General features: G+C 37.7%; 2 protein-coding genes across 2 annotated transcripts; one reads left to right on the top strand and one right to left on the bottom strand.

The window, feature by feature from the left end:
* Positions 1 to 586: 586 nt before the first annotated feature.
* Positions 587 to 7,282, top strand: LOC113403486 (uncharacterized). The gene is made up of 9 exons (XM_026644056.2): positions 587 to 747; positions 2,101 to 2,243; positions 2,476 to 2,537; positions 2,971 to 3,114; positions 3,422 to 3,507; positions 3,961 to 4,043; positions 4,580 to 4,672; positions 5,440 to 5,524; positions 6,989 to 7,282. The coding sequence occupies exons 2-9, from the start codon at positions 2,106 to 2,108 to the stop codon at positions 7,114 to 7,116; spliced, it is 819 nt and encodes a 272-aa protein (XP_026499841.1). The 5' UTR covers positions 587 to 747; positions 2,101 to 2,105; the 3' UTR covers positions 7,117 to 7,282.
* A 10,409-nt stretch (positions 7,283 to 17,691) lies between these two features.
* Positions 17,692 to 21,312, bottom strand: LOC113403239 (U4/U6.U5 small nuclear ribonucleoprotein 27 kDa protein-like). Its single transcript, XM_026643706.2, has 2 exons — positions 21,222 to 21,312; positions 17,692 to 21,140 (listed from the first exon to the last, which is right to left on the bottom strand). The coding sequence occupies exon 2, from the start codon at positions 21,133 to 21,135 to the stop codon at positions 20,677 to 20,679; it is 459 nt and encodes a 152-aa protein (XP_026499491.1). The 5' UTR covers positions 21,136 to 21,140; positions 21,222 to 21,312; the 3' UTR covers positions 17,692 to 20,676.
* Between the last annotated feature and the right edge of the window lie 482 nt (positions 21,313 to 21,794).

Genomic DNA, 21,794 nt, shown 5'->3' with positions numbered 1-21,794 from the left:
TGTTAGAACTTCATGTAATCCTACCTCAAGCAAGCGAATACCTTGATAAACATGATGCGAAGCGGACGATAGCTTGTAGCGATTCAAATGAAATCAATAAGTGTAATAATATTTATGACTACAATTTTAATGCTACGTACACCTTTAGTTTTCTTTTATTTTTACCTATTACTTAAATATATGACATTGTATAGATGCATGTAAATATATTGATATTATGAAACGTGCTAGTAACATCTGATGAATCCGAAATATAATAATATTACATATATTTTTCTACTAATATTATTAAGATAATTTAAATTTATCCGTGAAAAATACGAATATAAATAATTTTATATTTATTTCACTACTAGCGACATCTATGATTTTATTAATAAATATGATTACTAGTGTAATAGATGGCATTCTGATCGATATTCTCATTTTTTTAATCAGCTATTTGATTCTATACAATGAACATATATTAAAAATGTATAATTAAATAATAATTACAATTTTAGTCATTATTAAATTGTTAAATAAATCTATTGATGTATTATTTCATAGTTTCAGTTTCAGTTTCAGAACGTTTCGTCAATTTGACGTTTAAATAGATCGACGCAAAAATTTTGATGTTTTGTTGTAATACCATGTTTATATTGGAATATCATTGAATATATTGTCGCTTGTAGTATTTAAAAAGGAAAATAATCTATTTTACTGTGCGGTAAATATACACATTCGCCGTGGATCCCAACATAAGCGGTAAATATTGCTTACTTTTCGTACTCCGGTTCTTGCTGTACTGTGTCCATTTTTTATATCTAATCATTGTTATTTAAATGCGATATCGGACGGCAATAACATACTCTAAATTCCCTTTAAATATTTCTGAATACGTAACAATAATATGTAATAATAACTCATGCCTAACGAATATACAGAACAAGAACGAAAATGGTCACGTGATCATAACATATCATTATTTAATTAACTATTTAGCAATATTTCGATATCAATGGCGTAAGAAAGTATAATTTTTACATGACGAACTAATTTCAGAGAATGTAATTATATTTCTCAATCGAAAATTCGCTTCGATTCATAAAATTTGATTATTATACATACGAAAGATTAATAATTATTTAAATGAAAATTAAAGATATTTAGTTCAAAATCTGATCACATAACGAACATAGTACCGTCATCGGTAACACTTAAATCCTTACATTCTTGTATATATTATATTTTAAGAGTTTTATATAACACTGTTTCATGATAAGGTAAAAAGCTAGAATGCTGCATAAAACTATATTTCCTATCACTACAGAACTTAACAGCTGCAGCTGTTGGGGAAAAGGTTGGGTCTAAAAAATTTATTGCACCAAGTTGCACTGTACACATACAACGGAAGTCCATCTGATCATATATTATCGAGCTATCCTGCCTTCACACTGTTACCATGAGGGTGTAGACCCTACATATAGCTTTTAGAATATAACAAATATTAAAAAATCCTGTTCGTCTCTACTAGGAAAGTTGAAATTCTGGACATTTCCCTTTGATAACATGCATGTACTTAACATAATACATAATAACATTGTAAATTTCCTGTAAATTTCCCACTGCTGGGCTAAGGCCTCCTCTCCCGTTGAGGAAAAGGTATGGAGCATATTCCACCACGCTGCTCCAATGCGGGTTGGTGGAATACACATGTGGCAGAATTTGGTTGAAATTAGACACATGCAGGTTTCCTCACGATGTTTTCCTTCACCGCCGAGCACGAGATGAATTATAAACAAATTAAGCACATGTAAATTCAGTGGAGCCTGCCTGGGTTTGAACCCGAAATCATCGGTTAAGATGCACGCGTTCTAACCACTGGGCCATCTCGGCTCATGCATGCATGTATTATACTTAAAACCTTCCCTCCCAAATAACTCTGTCTATTGATAAAAAAAACATTAAAATTTCTTGCATAGCTTAAAAGAACTAAGTGTAAAGACTGGGAATAGATTATGTTTTATACTATGTAGAGAAGGGTCAGTTCTGAACTGTGCAATGTGAAGCTGTGTAATATTGTAGAGATAATGATAATCTGATTATCTACGACTGTAGTGGAAATGTGCACGGGGGAGGCGTGGCGCAGCGCCGGGGTGGCGCGCTCGCCGTCCCACGAATCAGTGACCACTGAGCTGTCCCTGTTCAGTGTATCCTCAGCTGCCTCGGATGCTCGTGTACTCCGATTACTTGCCAGTAAAGTGAGTGTCTAGTATTAGCCATAAGTTACTTGATAGTAAATATATTCCTCGGAAAGATGCTTGGAGAATGTCAGACAGTGAATTGCATAATGATAGTTATGTTCTCCTGACTGATTTAGGCCAAGGCAGCTCAAGAGAAAGTCTTATCTAGATTTATAATAGTGCTCAAGTTTGTGCATGTGGTATGCATCCAAACAACCCAATTAAGCTAAATTGTAGATTTCTTTTTCAGGCAGGACAAGGACCGGATCCAAGTTTAAGGGTTGCCAGTCCTAATCCTGAAGGGAAATTGAAGTGAGTAACTGTTTAGTATGTTGTTAAAGTTTATCATTGTTCCATTGCTGGACACAGGCTGCATGTCCTGAGACCATGAGGTTAGGTTTAATAAAAGAGAGGCTCGATTCTCAGAAATATTAAATTTATTTCACCGAAGAATACTTTCAATGAGACTTTGGTGCAAAATACCAAATTTACAATCAAGTGATGTCAGTATTACTGTACTAGACAATTATTTTTAGTAGAAATAATATACAATTTATAAGAGCTCGTAAAAATCTAGGGGCAAAGTTGATTTTTTCCAACACACTGGTCCAATGCTGGTTTGTTACAAATGTAGTTTTCCACAAGTTTTTCTGTTCAGTCCAACTTGAAATGGTTTAACTGAGTTACGTTACATACGTTAAGGAGAGCCTGCAATCATCGGTTCAAATCTTCACGTGTGTTCCAGACGCGGCTCTGGCGCGCTGCAGGCGGGCGACGCGTGTCGCGAGCTGCTGGCTGGCTGCGCCGCGCTGTGTGCTCAGCTCGGGCTGCGGCGCTCCTTCAGCGCGGGGGACGTGGCCGCGCCCGGAGCCTTCGCCCCCGTGCGCAGGTCGATACACTATCTTTATAAAATAGATAGCTTTTTTTTTATTTTTAATATTTATTTGTATATGGTGTACAAATTTATGTTTTTGAGCAGTTCAGGTATTACCAGAATTACAATGAATTCGCCATGATTTTTTTTAATAGATTTGTTACTTAGTAAAGGTGTACACTCGGTCAAGTCAGAGTAGGTGCCACGCACTCATCAGATCAAACACTACCATCGTTTCGGAAAGCAACCTCCGGCGAAAAGAAACGGCAATTCGGATATAAATAGATTTCCAAGTATGTGTACCAAGTCTGTCCATGTGCAGCGCTACGTCGGAGGTGGGGCTGTGCGCCGCGCTGGAGGCGCTCACGCTGACGGCCGCGTCGCGCTCCTGCAGCACGTGGGTGGCGGGTGAGTCCCGCTGTCCGCTCTACACGTTGCCCACCTGTGTCTTAGAAAATAAGCTCCCGTTAGTGTCGGATTATGTGAGAGCATTTAAACTTATGACTGTGTTTATGAACACACACTCGCACAAGACATATATTTTTTAATGAATATTTAACCCTCCAACCTTAAAGCTTGTGCTGGGAGTGGAAACGACAGTTCCCCCCGGGGTCATCGAACCTGTGACTTTTTATATCGCTGTTGACGCTTTAAATATGGCCAACGAGGTTTGCTAGTATCTAGAGAGAGAGCTGGGAGTTTGGTGGCCGTTACTAAAAAGATAAGAGAACATTATAGGACTATGATGTGCAATTGACTGTGCGCGACTGTGCTAGGATGTGCAAACAGAGACTCTTATTGAGGTAGTACAAAATAGTTCTTCAAATTATCTTATTTATATTTGAAATTAATCAATTCCAGTAGGAGGGTCGCAGTTGCCGTCGCCGCAGAGGTCACATCCGGTCCAGCCTCCACACAGATCGCTGCCCAGCGATAACAAGAAGGTGTGTCCGGCTCGAAGGACCAACATTACCACATATACACAAACTAAACGTGAAGCGTAGATTCTTTACATTGAAATAACTTTAATGTATCATTCCGACGACCTCCGTGGTCGAGTAGTGTGTACATCGGTTTTCATGGGTACGTCACTCCGAGGTCCCGGGTTCGATTCCCGGCCGAGTCGATATAGAAAAATTTAATTAGTTTTCTATGTTGTCTTGGGTCTGGGTGTTTGCGGTGCCGTCGTTACTTCTGATCTTCCATAACACGAGTGCTTTAGCTACTCACATTGGGATCAGAGTGATGTATGTGATGTCCAATATTTATTTATTTAACAAACAAAAAGTAATATATTATATCAATTGTAACAAATATTTTCACATTGTTAGCAAATTCAAACCAGACAAGAACCACTGAATGACCTCTGAAAGAAAATATTGTTAGGAAACCTGTACGCTTGGGAGATGAAACCTCTATAGGAGAAGAGGAGCCCGTCTGTGGGATTACAAGATGCTGTAATCTAATATGATAATTCCAGGTCCGTCAGAACTACATCAAACGCCGTCTGCTGACCACGTACCGGGCTCTGGAGAGGATGTCTCAGTCGGAGTTCAACCTAGACAAGCTGGAGGTATTTTTATTTATCTATTACTTTATGGTAGGACTTTGTGCAAGCCCGTCTGGGGAGGTACCACACTCTCAATAGATAACAGCTGTTGTTCTATTCCAGTTTGGAGGATGAGTGAGTTTAATTACAGGCAAATGGTCTTAAACTCAAACTTAAATTCCTTTATTCCAATATAGAAGCATTGCAGTTACTTATTGATAGTCAAATTAAACTCTACCACTGGTTCGGAAAAGGAAACACCCTGATCCGAGAAGAGCCGGTGGAAGAAACTCAGCGGGTTTTTTTTGTCAGTTTTATGGTTTATATAATATATTTAATATGAATAGAAATGGCAAATAATATATATATATTATTTTAAAATGAAAAAAAAAAAAAATGTCAGCGTGGGCCACGTTTTCCGAGAAGACGACAAGCTCGAAGTCCAGCGAAGATCTCCTGATGTTCAGTAGAAATATAAAATAACGCCACAATTTATAAAAATAAAATGTAAAAATAGGCACGGGCAACTGTGAGCCCGTGGAAGTTGTAAAGTAAATAAAAAAAAAAATAGAAATGGCATAAAAATAATAAATGTATCTATAATTATCTTTTATCCCAAGGGTGATCGTATCTATAGTTATATTATAAACGCTCTAGTAATTCTGTCTGTCTGTCTGTCTGTCTGTATCGACTGATATTACTACTACTAGTTAAATACTTGTGATTGAATTGTAAGAATTTTCATCCGCTTTATTCGTGATCAAACACTTGGAATATGTGGATTTTTACAGGCAGCTGCGTCGGTGGCGGTGTCGGCGGGCCCGGGGCCCACCACGCTCGCCGTGCCCATCAAACCTGCCAAATACGTGCATCCGGGTATGTTAACTACAATATACTGCAGCGAAGCTTCCTTCCTATGGGCTTCCCGGGAAATTATGCAATTGGATCACCAGTTTTTTGGCAGATCGGAGCATCAAGGCCGTTGTCGACGGTGCGTGCTCCGACTTAAAATTCGTCAATGCTGGTGTTCCACAAGGCTGCGTTCTTTCACCCACTCTGTTTCTTCTGCATATCGATGACTTGTTGCAAATCAGTAACATTCACTGCTATGCAGACGACAGCACTGTAGACACCTCACACACCGGCCGTGCTAATATTTCTCGGGAAAACGTCGAAGAAAACCGGAACAAACTTGTGTCTGAAATCGAGTCTTCGTTAAACAAAGCCTCGAACTGGGGTCGGCTGAACCTAGTCCATTTTAACCCCAAAAAGACGCAAGTTTGCGCGTTAACTGCAAAAAAAACACCATTTGTCGTATCTCCACGATTCGAGAACATTCCGTTAGCCGCCACAGCTAGTATCGGAATACTTGGCGTCGATGTCTCGAGCCTCGTTCAGTTCCGCGGTCAATTGAATTATGAAATTTCAAAAATTGTTAACCTCATTAACATAAGTCTAAATACCGATTTAATTGTAAAATTTGATATGACGAGTTTCCATACAATATTTCATCCCCCATTTTACACTTGAGGAATGAATTTGGGAAAAATCTCCTCTTTTATGCTCACCGACATTGCATAAACGATTCCTGTACAAATTTTCAAGTTAAAGATGACCTTGATATGTTGTCTTTGGAACTTAAGTTTATAGAGAAGTATAGTTGATGGAGTTTTTAATGACGTGTCACGAAGGCCCTCTCTGTTGAATTATGGGCTTGTCTTAGTGTGTGTGGGTGACGTTCGTGCGTATTGTCTCGTGTTGGTGTCTTAGTGTGTGTGAGTCGGCTGACGTAAGAGTAGAGACAGCAAAAAAATACAAATTAAATTATATTTGTTAGTGCAGGGCGATCATTTATAAGTTTTAGATTTATTTTATTTATTTAGTCATTAATTCGTCGGTGATAACTTCCTAGGGAAATTTCCCAGTCTATTTTTCTATGTTAAATAAATAATTGATTTACTGTTAACCTTGAAAGTAATTTCACTGTGTCTGAATATTCGGTCACGGAGCCCAGTCTCGAGGAAGTTCAGCTTACTGGGACACATTATAGTGCTCAAGTGGGTGTGACGCAGGCGCATCCTGTATACCCTCACTCTCATAATCCGATGGGACAGCAAATCCGACCGGAAACAGTTCCGGCGCAGGACCGACGGCTTTACGTGACCACTTCCAGACCCCAGGCTATATAGCTATTGATGGGGTTTTCTATAGCTGTATAGAAAACCCCATCAATATTCAATCGGTCCGACCTGGGGTTGGAGTCCGACATGCCTCGACTAGGCAGAGACTACCGAGGCTGTCAAGAGCCGTAGGGAGTAATCGCGGGTGCGACTCCGGCAGAGGCGGCGACCCTGGCGCTGACGGCGGCCGACCTGGAGCGCGAGCGCGGCCGCCCGCTGTCCAAGTACGAGCGGAACATGATCATCTTCAACTGGCTGCACACCCTGGACGAGGCCGCGCCCTTCTAGAGCCGGCGCCTGGAGCTGCTGCCGCCGCCGGACGAGTCCCCCGGTATTGCAACACACGAGTCAAATCCACATACTCTTTAGACCGTATAGAACACTAGGAATAAAAATGATCTTGATGTCCGTCGTTACAGGTTGTCCGAATTCAGAATTTCTCGCTTAATATTTGAACTAAACAAAATAATGTTAAGTGTATACTTCAATTTTGGTTAAATTTTTGTTTGAGTTAAAATATTTTTAAATATTTTCTGTTCAATAGTGCCCGCTGTGGTCTCCTATTGTTGGAGGAGCACACAGCTCGCATACTTTATATTCGAGTAGACTCGGATTAGCACAAAACTTAACGTTAAGAATGTAGAGGAGAACCGGTTAGAAGCCCAAAGATCTCATATCATTAGAGATCAACTCGTTTTGTTAAAAATTTAACCAAAAATTGTTGATAAATTTTAACCAGACTCGGTTCAATATGTTTGGGGGTTGTAACAACTCTATAGGATGTTTAGATTCACGTTCAGTAAGTTTATTAATTGCCTTCAAGGCAAGTGTTAAAGACTATTATTTGTGACGGTTTAAAAACACGATTGTATAAAATAATTGCTTCTCTACGTATAAAACGGTCGCTTTCTGTCTGTACGTTTAGATCTTCTAGACTATGAAACGGATTTTATTGCGACCATCAATGAACGGATTATAGCCGGACAGAAATACAAAATTTTCTTTATAAATATGTCCTTCAATATTTAATTTGTATATATGTTACTGCAAAAGCTCGAGGTAAATCTTAAGATTTTCCAGTAAAACTTAATATTTACCGATTATGAATGGTAAATGTCCGTAAGACTTTGGGATTCGAACTGTCACCATCATTGCTTGGTAAATCTTGGGATTTATATGTTTTTTTTTGTTTTTTTTTTAAATAAATTTTTCATATTAGTACGTTACATCTTTTGTCCGCAAAAATCCTACGCCTAAGTCTCCGTCGTGTATAATGTTGTGATGTTGTGGTTGAGTTTGGGTAGGTTGGTGGTGATTTTTAGTACTACTTTGTGCTGGTGTCGGTGTGGAGTTGGTAGGAGAAGGTGGTGTAATAGGCAACGCTTTGTTCCTCCTTGTGGCTAATTCCGCTATTTTTTGTATGTAATTTAGGAAGTAGCTCTTGGTGGTCTTATTTTGGAGGATATCGGATACGTTATCAAGTCCCAGTTTTTGGGCACTTACACTCTCCAGGTCGTGCCGAAGGGTCTGGAATCTGGGGCATTCGAGCAGAAGGTGCCACACCGTTTCGCTGGTGTTCGGATCGCACTCGCACCGGGGGCTGTCTCTCAGCCTAAACCGATGTAGGTACTCTCCGAACCCTCCGTGTCCCGTGAGGATTTGTGTGTGGTGCTGGTTTAGTTTCGTTCCCCGTACTAGACTGTAAGCCTTTCTGATGTCGGGAAGAAACGTCCTTGTAACCGCACCCTGAGAGGCGGAGTCGTATTTATACTGCCACCTGGCGATAGATTCCTCTCGGATCTTGTTCCTCACGTAGGACAACGGTACCTCCGCGTAGTCCGGTGTTGTGGTGTTTTTTGCAGCACCCTTCTTTGCTAGTTCGTCTGCCCTTTCATTCCCGCTGGTTCCTATGTGAGCTCTGAGCCAGAATAAGCGTACTCCCCTTCCTCGCAACAGCATTTCCGCTATGCACTCTGATGGATTTTATAAGCGGGTTGACTGAGCCTAGCGCTGCGCAGTAGTTCTAGCGACGATCTTGAGTCACTGAGGATGTTTATATTCGTTTCTGTGCTGTGCATTGCTCTGGTCACCGCTCTATGGAGTGCATATAGTTCTGACTGGAACACTGTACACGAGGGGTCAAGGCTGAAGACTTCATAGAGTTTCTCCTTACCGTCTTCCCACCACGTAAGCGCAGCACCCACCTTGCCTTCCATTTTACTGCCGTCGGTATATATATGTGGGCCCGTGATGTTTAGGGCTGCCTGGGTGGCTTCCGACGTATCCTCGAGGAGACTGTACTCTAGTTGGAGACGAGTTGCTGGGTGTGGTAGTTCCCCAGCTTTAACTCTCTCCTCGAGTCTGCGATTCGGTGGCAGGTAGACGATGGAGAACCCCTTCTTCGCCTCGTAGAGAGACGCTACCTCCTGTATCCTCAGATCCAACGGTAGGATACCAGCTAGGACCAGTGTCGCATGCGGGGATGTTGTTCTGTATGCTTTACCGATACTTTGTGCGAAACCCCTCTGGAGTGAGTCTAGTGCCCTCTTATTCGTTTGTAGCTCAGACGCTTTTGCCCATGCGGACGCTCCGTAGGTGATGATTGGCTCTACGGCTGCGATGTAGATTGTTCTGGATATTTCTCCGTTCAGTCCCCAGGAGACCTTCGCTGCGCAGGCCAACTGCTTATAAAAGCTGCCTTTGTACAGATGTTGCGTACGTGTTTATTGAAGTTTAGTCTCCTGTCGATGGTGAGTCCGAGAAGTTTGATCTCATCAACAAGGGCTAGTGGGGTACCAGACATGGTTAGATGCGGGGGGTATATTTTAGTTTTCTTGTCAGCAGCATGGCGTGTGTTTTGGCTGCTGCGAATTTGAGTTTATTGTCCTCCCCCCATTTCACTGTTACCTCTAGAACTCTGTTGATTCGATCCTCCATCTCTTCTATGGACTTTCCGGAGAACACCAGAACGCAGTCGTCCGCGAATGCCTGACAGTGTACCTCTTCTACCGATAGTCCCTGCAGAAGGGGATCCAGAATGATGTTCCAGAATGTGGGGCCCCCTATTGAGCCTTGCACACATCCCTTCGTGGTATCCCTTTCGCTTTTCTCTCCTGCGTAGTTGACTATGATTTTTCGGTTTTGGAGGTACGAGTTTACCATCATGTATAAGTTATTTGGGCAGCGTCTGAGCCTCAGCTGTTGCTTTAGAGCTGGCCACCACGCGTTATCGAAGGCCCCCTCTATGTCCAATGATATTAGGATGACAGAGTTACCTCTGTCTCTCTCTGCTTCGATGTGTCTCATTAGGTCATAGAGGGCGTCCTCGGTACCACGCTGTGGCAGGAATCCGTACTGTCTCGAGTTGAGAGTCGGGAGTAAGTGCTACTGTAGTCTTCTCACAAATAGTTTCTCTACCGTTTTCCCTAGCACTGATAGTAGGCCTGTAGGGCGGTAGGACTTTGGGCTGGTGTAATCATCTTTGCCCGGTTTGTTGAGTATGACTACATGGGCTTCTTTCCACCGTTTCGGGAAGTAAGAAATAGCTAGGCATTTGTTTGCTTTCTTTAGGAATACTTCTCGTGCACAGCGGATAGCCGTGGCACAGATGTCCGATGTGAACCCGTCCGGTCCCGGAGCTTTCTTTGGATTCTGTTCCGCTAGAATAGCTTCCACTTCAGCTCCGTGAACGGTGGATCATCCTCTCCCATTTGCTCTTCGGGTAAGTCCTCCACCAGACGGCGCAGTTGAGAGTGTTGCGGGGTGTCGGTTTCCACCGTGTCTTCAGGGTAGAATATGTTAGCTAAGTGGTCGGCCGACTCCTTTGGGTTAAGTGTTTTGCCGTCGTTACCTCTCAGCAGTAGGTCTTCTCTTCTACCTGCTGTTTTCCTGAGTACACGGTAGATTCCATCCCACATACTCTCCCTGTCCTGCCTGGTGCAGAACTCCTTCCAACTCTGAGTTTGGGCCTCCAAAGGTTTTTGGATGTAATTATCCTTGGCCTCAAGGTAGTCTTTCAGTACGGTGGGGTGCAGCGTTTTTGATCCTGCTCTCCTTCGTCAGAACGTTCTTCTTGAGGAGATCAATCTCTTCGGACCACCAGGGAAACACGGTTCCCTTACGCCTTCTGCCTAACTTCGGGATAGCGATCTCGCATGCTATCCGAATGGATGTTGTGTAGGCTTCGATGAGGATCTCCATATCCTCCCCGGACTTGATGGCGTCGATTCTCTCCGACGTAACGTTCATCTCCGTGAGTGAAGAAAGGAATGTTTCTTTGAACGCTGACCAGTCTGCCTTCTTGGTGTTGTACACTCTGGTCGTTGGGATGGGTACTGGTTGCAGCCCCCCGCCTAGTACCAGTGTATATGTGATGGCGTTATGGTCTGATGTGATTGCATCCACCTTCCAATCCCTTATCTTCCCCAGCAGAGACGAACTGCAGGCGGTTACGTCCACTATGCTGGTGCAGTGCCTATTCTCTCTCCAGACCTCGAAGGTCGGAGTTTGTCCGGTATTGAGGATGTGGTAGTCCATCTCGTTTAGGAAGCCGCAGTATTCCGTCCCTCTCTGGTCCTCGGAGGCGCTACCCCCCCAGTAGCTCCAAGCGTTAATGTCTCCCGCTACCAGGGTATTGGGCGTGTTTAGAGTGTTAGCTTTGCCTTAGTTCGTTCGATGTAGGGCCCGATGTCAACATTCCCGTCGAAGTAGACCGAGATTGCTCCGAGTCTGAAGCTTCCAACCTCCAGTGTTACTGGTGATTCGGTTTCGGTGATCAGTTGAGGATCTTGTAAGACTCTCAACCGGTCGTCGAACACAATTATTGCTGCTTTCACTGGGTTGCGGCTGTGGATGTTTTGAGTGCACTGGATGACTCTTGTGCCGGGGTATTGCTTGACGCTGCCGCTAGCACCTGTATATGGTTCCTGCACCAGTGCCATGGCCATAGCTTGTTTCGATCTCTGGAGGTTACATTGTATAGTACCCAATCCCGTTCCACCTCTCCCGTCGACGTTAGTTGGAGCCCTCCTGTTGTCGTGTCTAACCTTAGCAATAGCTTAATTTGGAACGCGCTAGTCTGTCCCACATTTGCCGTTGAGGGCACTCATTGCTGAATGCCATGCCATGTGTGGGAAGGGTTCTTTTACCTAGGATTTACATGTTAGGTTAGGTTAGGTTGGAATGGTAAAAGTCCGAAGAAGTCGTCCCTTTATAATAAATACTTACATTTACCAACTCATGTCGGTAAATCTTAAGGTTTTACTGGAAAATCTTAAGATTTCCCTTACTTCAAGCTTTTACAGTAACATATAGTCCCTTATTGTACCAGTGCGAAGGGACGGGTGTCCAGTTTAAATTAATAGTTTATTCTAACAGTATTTATTCCCTAGTAATTATGAATCAATAACTTGACCTTGAATAGGCTATTTGACTGGTTATTATATATAATATTTACTGAAAAATATCAAATTAAAAATTTCATATTTAAATAGCGCGCGAAAACGCTACTTTAACAATATGGCGCTGCAATGGGGTCGGTGACGTCGCTTGCCTGTATTGTAATCTGTCGCAAAGGCAAACTAGGTTAACAAGCAAGTGACTTCATCATAAGCCCGACCGATCGGGAGCGTTTTGTGTCACGTGACAAACGTTTAAAAAAATGCACTTTTATTTATGGATTTTTGAATAAATTAATTATTATTTTCAACTTTCGTTGATAAATAACCATTTTTAAACTCATAAAATACGTCATACGTCAAATAGCGTACTGATATGATCTTTTTGGAGACTAATTATACGATGAAGACTGCCCTGATTATTATTTTACTGATGCCAGTAATTTATTGTGTTGTGCTTCGACACTGAATTGTGTACTTCTTAACAGCATCGAAATTATTTTATCTGTATTCACAAAGATCCAATGGTACTGCAACGTACTATGCTAGACATAGACAGTTCTTGATCAATATATATATTATCCACTTTGATTATACTTGAAAGTTCCGATAGCAAAATCGCCGATATATTTATTTGGTGGTACCACTTACCATAAGTTCTATCGCCAAACAGGAATACTTAGTGTTAATATGTTCCGGTTTGAATGTTGAATCTGTGTAACTGCACAAGGGATAATAACATCTTAGTTTCCAAGGTTTGAGCTGCATTTGGTAATGTAAGGAATGGTTAATGTTTCTTACAATACAAGTATCTATCTGTGGTGACCACTTACCATCTGGTGACTCAATTACCGCCTAACGTTAATATAAAAAAACATCACAACTAATATCAAAGATCATTTAGATTTCGACCAATGACGTCACTCCAATTCAAGGTCAAAGTATTGCTGTCATTGAAATACAACCTCTATATCTTAAACGTATCTCAGTGACTCATAGATAACTGCTTTATTAAAGATTTGTATAAAAATAAGTATATTTTGTAATATATATAATTAAACTTTTATTTATTTTAAATGTATTCTCATATTGACTAAGTTGAGATAAATTTATAGCTTATATGTTACTTGTAAATGATTTTCAAGTATTTTATTGTTACTTAAAACAAGCTTGAAGTCTAAAGTATACTTTTTTTTTAATAGGGTCTACCAATCGTCATGTTACAGTACTAAATCTTTATATATAAAAGCAAGTTACAACTCAAAGATTAATCAAGAAATCTCTGAAACTGTAACACTTACAGACTTGAAATTTGGCAGTTAGGTTCCTTATAGGGTGTCGACATCCGCTACCACCGGTTTTAAATGTAGATTCTAGAAGAATCGGTATGAAACTCAATAGTTAACGTTTTTCTCAAACGTATACAATAATTTATATGTCTTGTATATTATTCAGGGAAAATGAACACCAAGCTCTTTAATTATATATTTGTAAAAAATCGTATCTGTTTATGTTTTCTTAACGTAAGATACGAAGGCAAAGTTACAAATATCTGCAGGATTTTATATATATATATATATATACTTTGATCTAGTGGCTAGCGTGTTCAGCTGAAAATTCTCAATTTACAAAATGTATTTATAAATGGATTCCATTTCAAATATGTTGCTAAATTTTCACCCTTAAGGTAGGGGTTTTGGGGGGGGGGGAGTTGTTTCAATGAAATGGTGATTTGTAGTAATGAGGTATGAAGTAAGGTTTAGTAAACATCATATCCTATTTTTAAAGTATATTTGACAGCAAATGGAGATTTTATTCATGAAATTAATATATGCATTTAATTTTGTGTTGAGTTAAAATTTTTTTCGTTGTAGTTATAACGTCATGACAATATGAAACAGGGGATGGGTAACATGAACCATGTGATCTTTGCCCAACAGTGGGAATATGTATTATTGTACTATTTTTTCTCTGTAACTAAAAAAGGCTGGAATCTTTTTGCGTCCGTGTGTATAGGCACAAAAGCTGTAGTGAGCTTTCATTGAACATTTCTATCTTATTAGTATATTTTTAAATAGGTTTTTTTTCTGTGTCTAATACAGTATTTCCTCTAGGGGACCACGCCTAGCTTCCCTAATAGCTTCGCTTCGCAATAGAGATCTATAAATGTGTATAATAGCTGTATATTTATAAAATAGTATATTAATTATAATAAAAATCTACGATCTCGTACTAATTCATATTTTTGCTCCCAGACATGCTTTTCATTTTATATTGATATTGTAATGATACATTAAAACATTACGCTTCTCTAACATTTGCCAAATCGTCTGATATGTGATTGTCTTGTATAGTTTCGTAGTAAATGATTTGACGAATGCTCGATTCGAATTTTGTAATTAAAATTTTCCGTGTCAAAATCAAACGATATGACATTTTAAAATGTGTTTATCATTGAATTAAATTAATAATAATATAATATATATTTTATATTAAGAAAATTTTAATATTGTATTTAATGATTGATAACGCTTTTGTGTGTTTTGTTTTGCGATCATATCAAAATTGTGCCAGTATTTTTTTTTTTTGTGAAAACTTTATCAAAATCGGCACATCCTATTGTCCATTTATATGCAGAAATATGTAATATCATTCCTAATGTATAGTATGATATAAGATGTAAGGGGAGAAGTTTAACATATATATATAAGTTTTGAAAATGTGAATTTAATTTATATGAATGTAATCTATTCGTGATTTTGAGTTGTATCAGTCAAGTTCCTAATTTATTTACTTTGAATCTCATTGAATAACAGTTACGTTATTAAGGAAACGCTTCGTTTTACTTACGGATGGTTAAATCGTCTTGCTTATATTTTTAATGTATATATATACTGTACCTGTTTTCTTTTAAAAACGTTCATTAAAAAATAATACTATGTTATGTTTGTTACGAGAAAGGGCAAGTCATTTATGTATATGAGGAATACAAAAGGTTTCAGAATTGATCCTTGAGGTATCCCCATGCAAATTGAGAGCATGCATTCATTTAACGTAGCCTTCTAATTTTAGAAAGAAAATGGTAACTACAAATTACGCCTCGTAGATAACTCGACTCGTAAGTAAAACGAAACGTGACTTGAATATATATATTAAACAGTATTTGGGTCGTTACGATGGCTGCTTGCAAGAATTTGATTTTGACGTTTCACGATCGTGTCGGTCTCGCAAAGGAATCGCAGTGCGGATTCTGTAATGATACAATTTGTAACATTACATTGTTAAAATAACTGTTTCGATAGCAGGCGAACGTTCAAAATGTTAGGTTACATTACAGGCGATATACTTAACTAACTTAAGAATGATTCCTTGCAGTGAGCCAGTGTAACGGAAGTTAAAAGTTTCACCATTTCTTGTCTATCCAACTATTATATTAAGGCAATACAGTATTCTCTTATAAGCTATTGTAAAATTAACTCCTTGAAGATGAAATGAAGTGTTACATATGAAATAAATGTTATGTGAACAATATTTATTGTTTTATTCTTTTAATAAATAAAGTCATATTTATTTCGAACTAGTTCCCGCCCGCGTCTTCTTCCGCGTCTGAGGAGTCTGTTGTACAAGAAGTAACCTATGTGCTGTTTCAGACTATATATATATATATATATATTTATGGCAAATTACAATCAGATCCATTCACCCATTCTGCCGTGATTGAGTACAAACATCTATACAAATGTTCTTTGGATGAACGAACGTCAATTGATCCGAATTCAAACCAGACATTGGACAAATTCCATATGTTTAATTTGTGTTTGTAAAATCTCTCTCGGGGGTATGGAAAATATCGTTAGGCCAGTGATATACGGAGATCAACCATATGCCTATCCTAAAAGCCAAGGAATGAGCTGGAATTTTAAAAGAATATTAATAGCTGTAATCAACGTGGTTTCTTGACATGATGAATCCTAGTAGCCATTTAAATATATAAATCTGGTAGTTCTTCAGACCCCAACAACTATAGACCAATATCAATACTAACTATCCTTAGCAAATATTTGAAAAATCTTGAATCAATTAATAGGTTAGTTTAAATTTGGATTTCATGGGATCGTTCGACAATTGACCCGTTGAGTCTATACTCTATTCCAGCCATAACAGGAAAAAAGCCAAATAAACAACATTTGACAGCCAATTGACGCGATATCATTGGTCGAGAGTTTGATTAATCTATGATAGTCACTATGGATTTGCCAAAAAAATGGCGTTTTAAACGTCGACGAACAAATCGGAATTTTGGAAGTAAAATTTAAAGTGGAAATAAGTAGTTAAGCGTAATAGTATTGTATTATAAATAAAGATATATTAATCATAAACTCTTAGTAGAACACCATATAGCTGAAGAAATACGTAAATCTAAGGTTTGTTTATCTTTTTTCCTACTTCCATTGAAAGAGGCTATAGATATAGCCTGGCTTCATAGATATGATAGCCTGGGATCACAGAATTATCCAAAGCCTTTGATTTTGTTCACTATGAAACTCTTAAGAAATTATCAATATCGAATCAAATACTTTGCGCTCGACCTTTTAATTTTTTACTCTTTAAATATAATTCAATGACTTAAGTAGGATGTAATGGTTGACTCCTAGCCTCATATAATTCATTTTGAAGTATCGAACAACTTACATTGTAGCAGCGTGGTTGTATATACGAGACCTTTGCCAAATGTGACAAGACATGACGAGACGTTTGCCAAACATTTACAGATATTTTTCAATTACAGAATATTCTAATAAATACGATTGTATTGACAACGAGCGACCCGTCCGCCTCCAAACGGGCGCAATTTGTTAATGAAGAAAATTATTTTGTATCTTGATTGAGTAGTGCTGTTGGCCCTACTGGCCTTTAGAGCGTCACCGAACGTTGCGGCGAGTGTTACAACTCTGCCTTAAGGTGAACCCTTTTGGGCTCGAGAGTGACGTTCGTCCTGAGGGTGTCTCCTATGAGATCGCACCTCGGCTCAGAACGTAGTCGGTGGGGGAAAGAAAATTATACGACATAAATATTTAAATAGCACTCAGGATTAAAACTTAGCTACTGATGTGCAATCAGTGATTTTTTTTTTTATAGATTTGAATTAGTTCCGGAGATTATACCTTGACCCTTAATCGGGCCCATTTTCATACCTCTCAAGCTAGCCAAATTCCCAAATATTTTTGAAATGGCAACTTTTTAGGTTGTATTTTTTACACGAAAATAATCTTAGATAAATAAATTTCATTATTTTCAGTTTCAATGTATAATGTATATCCAACATGACCCAAGAACATGTTCGTAAGCCATGAAAAACAGATTTTTAGTTCTGCCTGATTAAGGGTTAAATTCAAACGTTACCTCTTTATAATATTATATAAATTAAAAACAGGGGGTAAATAGTTTGGTTAATGAGTACGACTCGTTTCAATCCAAATCAGTTTTATTTTGAATTTTACATCCTTGGACCAAGCAAACTATTTTTACATATGAATAAAAATTACCAAATCACAATCGGAAGAGAGTTCACAAGAGTTAATCGCTGACAGTTGACACATCAATATTTTCATATGTAAAAAAAATTTACTATTCTTAGTGACTATTATAAGTACAATAAAAATTAATGGTGAAATTTTACAGATTTCAAATCAAACAAAACAATATTATTGAGATGTAAATCTGTCGTCGAAAAGCAAATATTGCAATTTTTTTTTTACAGGTAACATAAACCAGATTTTTATTTCTTGCTATAGCCTGCTACAGAGAAATATTACAAAAAAAATATCCAACCCAGTCATAATATAATCATTTATACAAAAAAATATAGTAATTTGTATCGTAGCAAACTAGTATTAAACAAAATAACTTTGCAATAATTCACATAACAGCAAAAAAATATGATTTAAGAATATTTTTTTAAATTCGTACAAATTTTAAACATAAACAAATTACTAAGCAGAGTAATATTATGTTTGTTTTTTTTTTTTAATCATACATCAATCATTCAATTTACACAAATTCTCAACATAGTGAGTCATTGTCATTTTTGCCTTTAACACAAATTTGATAAGTCAAATCAAATTAAAAAATAAAAGTGACATCACATGTAAAGGGAGAATTATTTGAATGTCGGAAATAAGTATTTATCTTAAAGCAAATGACAGAAGCTTCCAAGGATTACGAATTATAGATATGTTTTTAGATCTAATATTCACAATTTTAAATTATATATCAATATGAGAAGTACAATTTAGAATTACAATAGAAAATAAATACAAATTCGTGGTATATACACGTGGGAATGAATCTATTCGATTCTTGTATTGTTGTTGTCATATATAAAATTAAAAATATATATATATTTTTTTTAAATTCTCTTTCAGCCAAAGATATTATATGTTATAAACAAAAACAAAACTTAGCTTTAAAAATCTTTTTAAACCAGAGGATATATATAAATATATAAAGAATATCATGTGTTTTAACATAACACAATTATCATGAAAAAAAATGATTTTTTTTTTATTACAATTTCCAGAAGAGAAAATAATATTTCAGTGATTAAAAAAATGCATGTCTTCTTTAAACGGTATTTTAACGCATGGCATGCAAGTAACTTTGTAGATTCCAGATTGAGACTAGACAGTTCAAAGAGTGTTTTTTTTTCATCGGTTAGTGAATTGTTTTTGCATTAGATTCATTCAATGGGTGCGATGTAGTGACAAATCCAATGAAGTTAATTCGGATACGATTCGTATTGCTGCCGGAGCCCCCGCGCGGCGCGTGTGCGCGTCTAATACTAAATATATCACATATATGCAACATTTGTATATCATTGTATATGGTCTATGGAGACGGACGGTACAGAGAGCAGTTTTGTCAATATTAATCTGTCATTTATGAATTACTTCGGGGTGAAAAATCTCCTATTTAAAATTTGATTTATATTATATAATTATTTGAATCTAAACTAATATAAGTCTTAGCTACAGTTATTAATATGTTTAAATAAATTTTCAATAAAAAACAATATAAAATAATATTTTTCTCTGATTACATATTTAAAATGCCCTTAAATATAAATGGACTAGATAAAATCATAATAAAATATATTTAGGAATTACTTTCTCGCCCCAATCATTCGTAAACACAAAAACATTGATAAAATCACACTCTGGTCCGTACATCTGTAACTATTGTACATTGTGGAGGATAAAGGTTGGGGGGAGGGGGTGTAAAGTGTATAAATATAACTATGGTTCCTGTGTGTGTCGCGTCGCGCGGGCAACGTTCAACTTAGCTACGACAAATCAGTCTTATGGAAAGGCTATGTGAAGTTACACCAAGAAAATATAACATGCAATTCTATGGTGTCCTGTGGTGCTATGCAAATATCAACCCAGACTATCGATGGAAATGTATATCTGGAGGCTGCATATCAAAGATTTACTTAGTTTAAATTGCAGATTGGAGTCAAATCAAGTTCTTTATAAAAATGTTAGGTTTTAGATGTCAACATTATTATGAAGATAATTTTGTCTGCAATACAAATGTAATCTTTGATCATTTGACGGTATGGCACTAACTTCATCAGCCATGTTATCGTTTCCGAATCAACTCCATGAGATTTCTTGGTGCGCTGAGCGCTCAACCAAAACCCGCGCGGGCGAGAGCTGCGCGCGGGCACTGAGGTAACGGGCTTATATCTAACTTAGAACCTAAGTTTTGCCACAAAACAACATCGAATCAACGTCTTACTTTTAAAACCTTACTGATCGGTATTTCTAAAAAGATAATTTCTTGTCATTTCTTACTGAACCCCAGTAAGTTTGATTTTGTTGTTTGCACCGGATATTTACAATTGATATTTTTCAGTGTCGTGCGGCAAAATATTATTATTTCTGAGTTTTAGTTGTGATATTTATTTAGTAGTGCTGTGTTTGTTTAATATTATTCATTAACTAAAATTGTTGTAATTTTCTTTTATAACCTCAAAATATATTGATTTATATTAACTGATTAAAAATAAATAGCATTTCAGTGGATTTAAAGTGTATAAAATAGTGTTAGTAATTATTAAAAATGTATGTATGTATATCACAGCCAAAACTCAAAAACTAGTTCAATACAAAATGGAAAACAGTTTAACACTTAATCCTAATAAAATTGTTCTTAAAGCTTGTCCTCACAACTGATTTCGTAAAGAAATTCAACTTGTCTGTCCTTGGCTTAAAAGGGTCAAGGTTACGTGTCTTTTGTAAGATCAAGACAGGAGACAATATTGTCTAAAAATGTTCATATTCGTAATGGAATACATCAGTTTATGTATGAACAAGCTTTAAAAGAACCAATATCACATCGGGCGGCCCTGGAGGCCTAACAAACAAGAAAATTAGGTTGTGGGCTACCGTTACGCGACAAAGTCCAACGGCCTGTTGAAGCCGCCCTTCCTGTTCATATATTGTCTATATTTTCGTTTCAATACTACGTGTACGTCTCCTTCGACGTTGCCGTCGACTTTCTTACCTTTTGTAGTGTCGAAGCCGCAGAAACCCATCACCTTCAACATTTCTTGTTCCTCGGGCGTTTTTCCCTCCAAATCTGCTGGCGTGACAATGGGCCGTTCGCCGAAATTCTTCTTTGGTTTCGGGGCGAATGATGTCGTAGGCGTCGCGGAGACGGACCTCGATCGTTTCCGGCGTGGAGACGGCGACCGTCTGCGTTCTGGGGAGCGCCTTCGACGATCTAAGGATCGCGAACGGGACCGGGTCCTGGGCCTCCGCCTGTCGCGATCTCGGTCGCGTTCCCTGTCTCTCTCCCGGCGATCACGACGGTCCTCACGCCGCCGCGGACTCGGCGAGCGACCCATTAAAGCTGTTGCAAGCAATGAATACCAATAAATATAAGTTTAATTAATGAAATTAGAAAGGAAGATATAATAATTCAAATATTTACCTCAATGTCAAGTCAACAGCGTGTAAAATTTATAAAAAAACAAAAAAGATAACAGTAACACACAACCTAAATGTTCGCCATTTTGGAAATGAATGAATTATTATTAAAAAAATTTAACGACGAAATGTATGCGTTTCATTTCATGCTTAAAAATTTAAACAAGAAAATAACAATGAAAATAATTCATAATATGTTTTTTACAATAAATTTATTTATTTGAACGTTAATAATTATGTTTTGAAAAATAAGTAACATTTTAATAGTAAAATTTGCTCAACTTTATTAAAAAAAATATAAGTCACCATAAGTCTCTTAAGCAAAAAACAAAATTATAGTTTTGTCTTCTTGACAAACAGAAACTTATTATTGAAGCAAATTAATTAAAATATGATTATTGAATGAATAACATAATTAACTAACTAAATTAAAAATTAAAAATCTATTTGTTGATAATAAAATTATTGCCTAAAACGGAGTGGTATAACTGTGTTGCCAGGGTTCAAATTTTCCCCAATAAACTTAAATATTTCATCAACAATTGTTATTTAAAATTAAAATAACTATATATTATAG

The sequence above is a fragment of the Vanessa tameamea genome, chromosome 29 (assembly GCF_037043105.1).
Source record: "Vanessa tameamea isolate UH-Manoa-2023 chromosome 29, ilVanTame1 primary haplotype, whole genome shotgun sequence".
In the NCBI taxonomy this organism is placed as follows: Eukaryota; Metazoa; Arthropoda; class Insecta; order Lepidoptera; family Nymphalidae; genus Vanessa; species Vanessa tameamea.
Note: the sequence above shows the minus strand (reverse complement) of the source record. Positions and strands in the feature narration are given on the sequence as shown.

What these genes read in the sequence shown, in the direction of transcription:
- LOC113403486 (XM_026644056.2), top strand. Translation starts at nt 2,106, where the DNA reads ATGTGCACGGGGGAGGCGTGGCGCAGCGCCGGGGTGGCGCGCTCGCCG. An exon ending in AATCCTGAAGGGAAATTGAA is followed by an intron (nt 2,538 to 2,970) that starts GTGAGTAACTGT and finishes CGTGTGTTCCAG; the next exon opens with ACGCGGCTCTGGCGCGCTGC. An exon ending in CTGCAGCACGTGGGTGGCGG is followed by an intron (nt 3,508 to 3,960) that starts GTGAGTCCCGCT and finishes AATCAATTCCAG; the next exon opens with TAGGAGGGTCGCAGTTGCCG.
- LOC113403239 (XM_026643706.2), bottom strand. Translation starts at nt 21,135, where the DNA reads ATGGGTCGCTCGCCGAGTCCGCGGCGGCGTGAGGACCGTCGTGATCGC.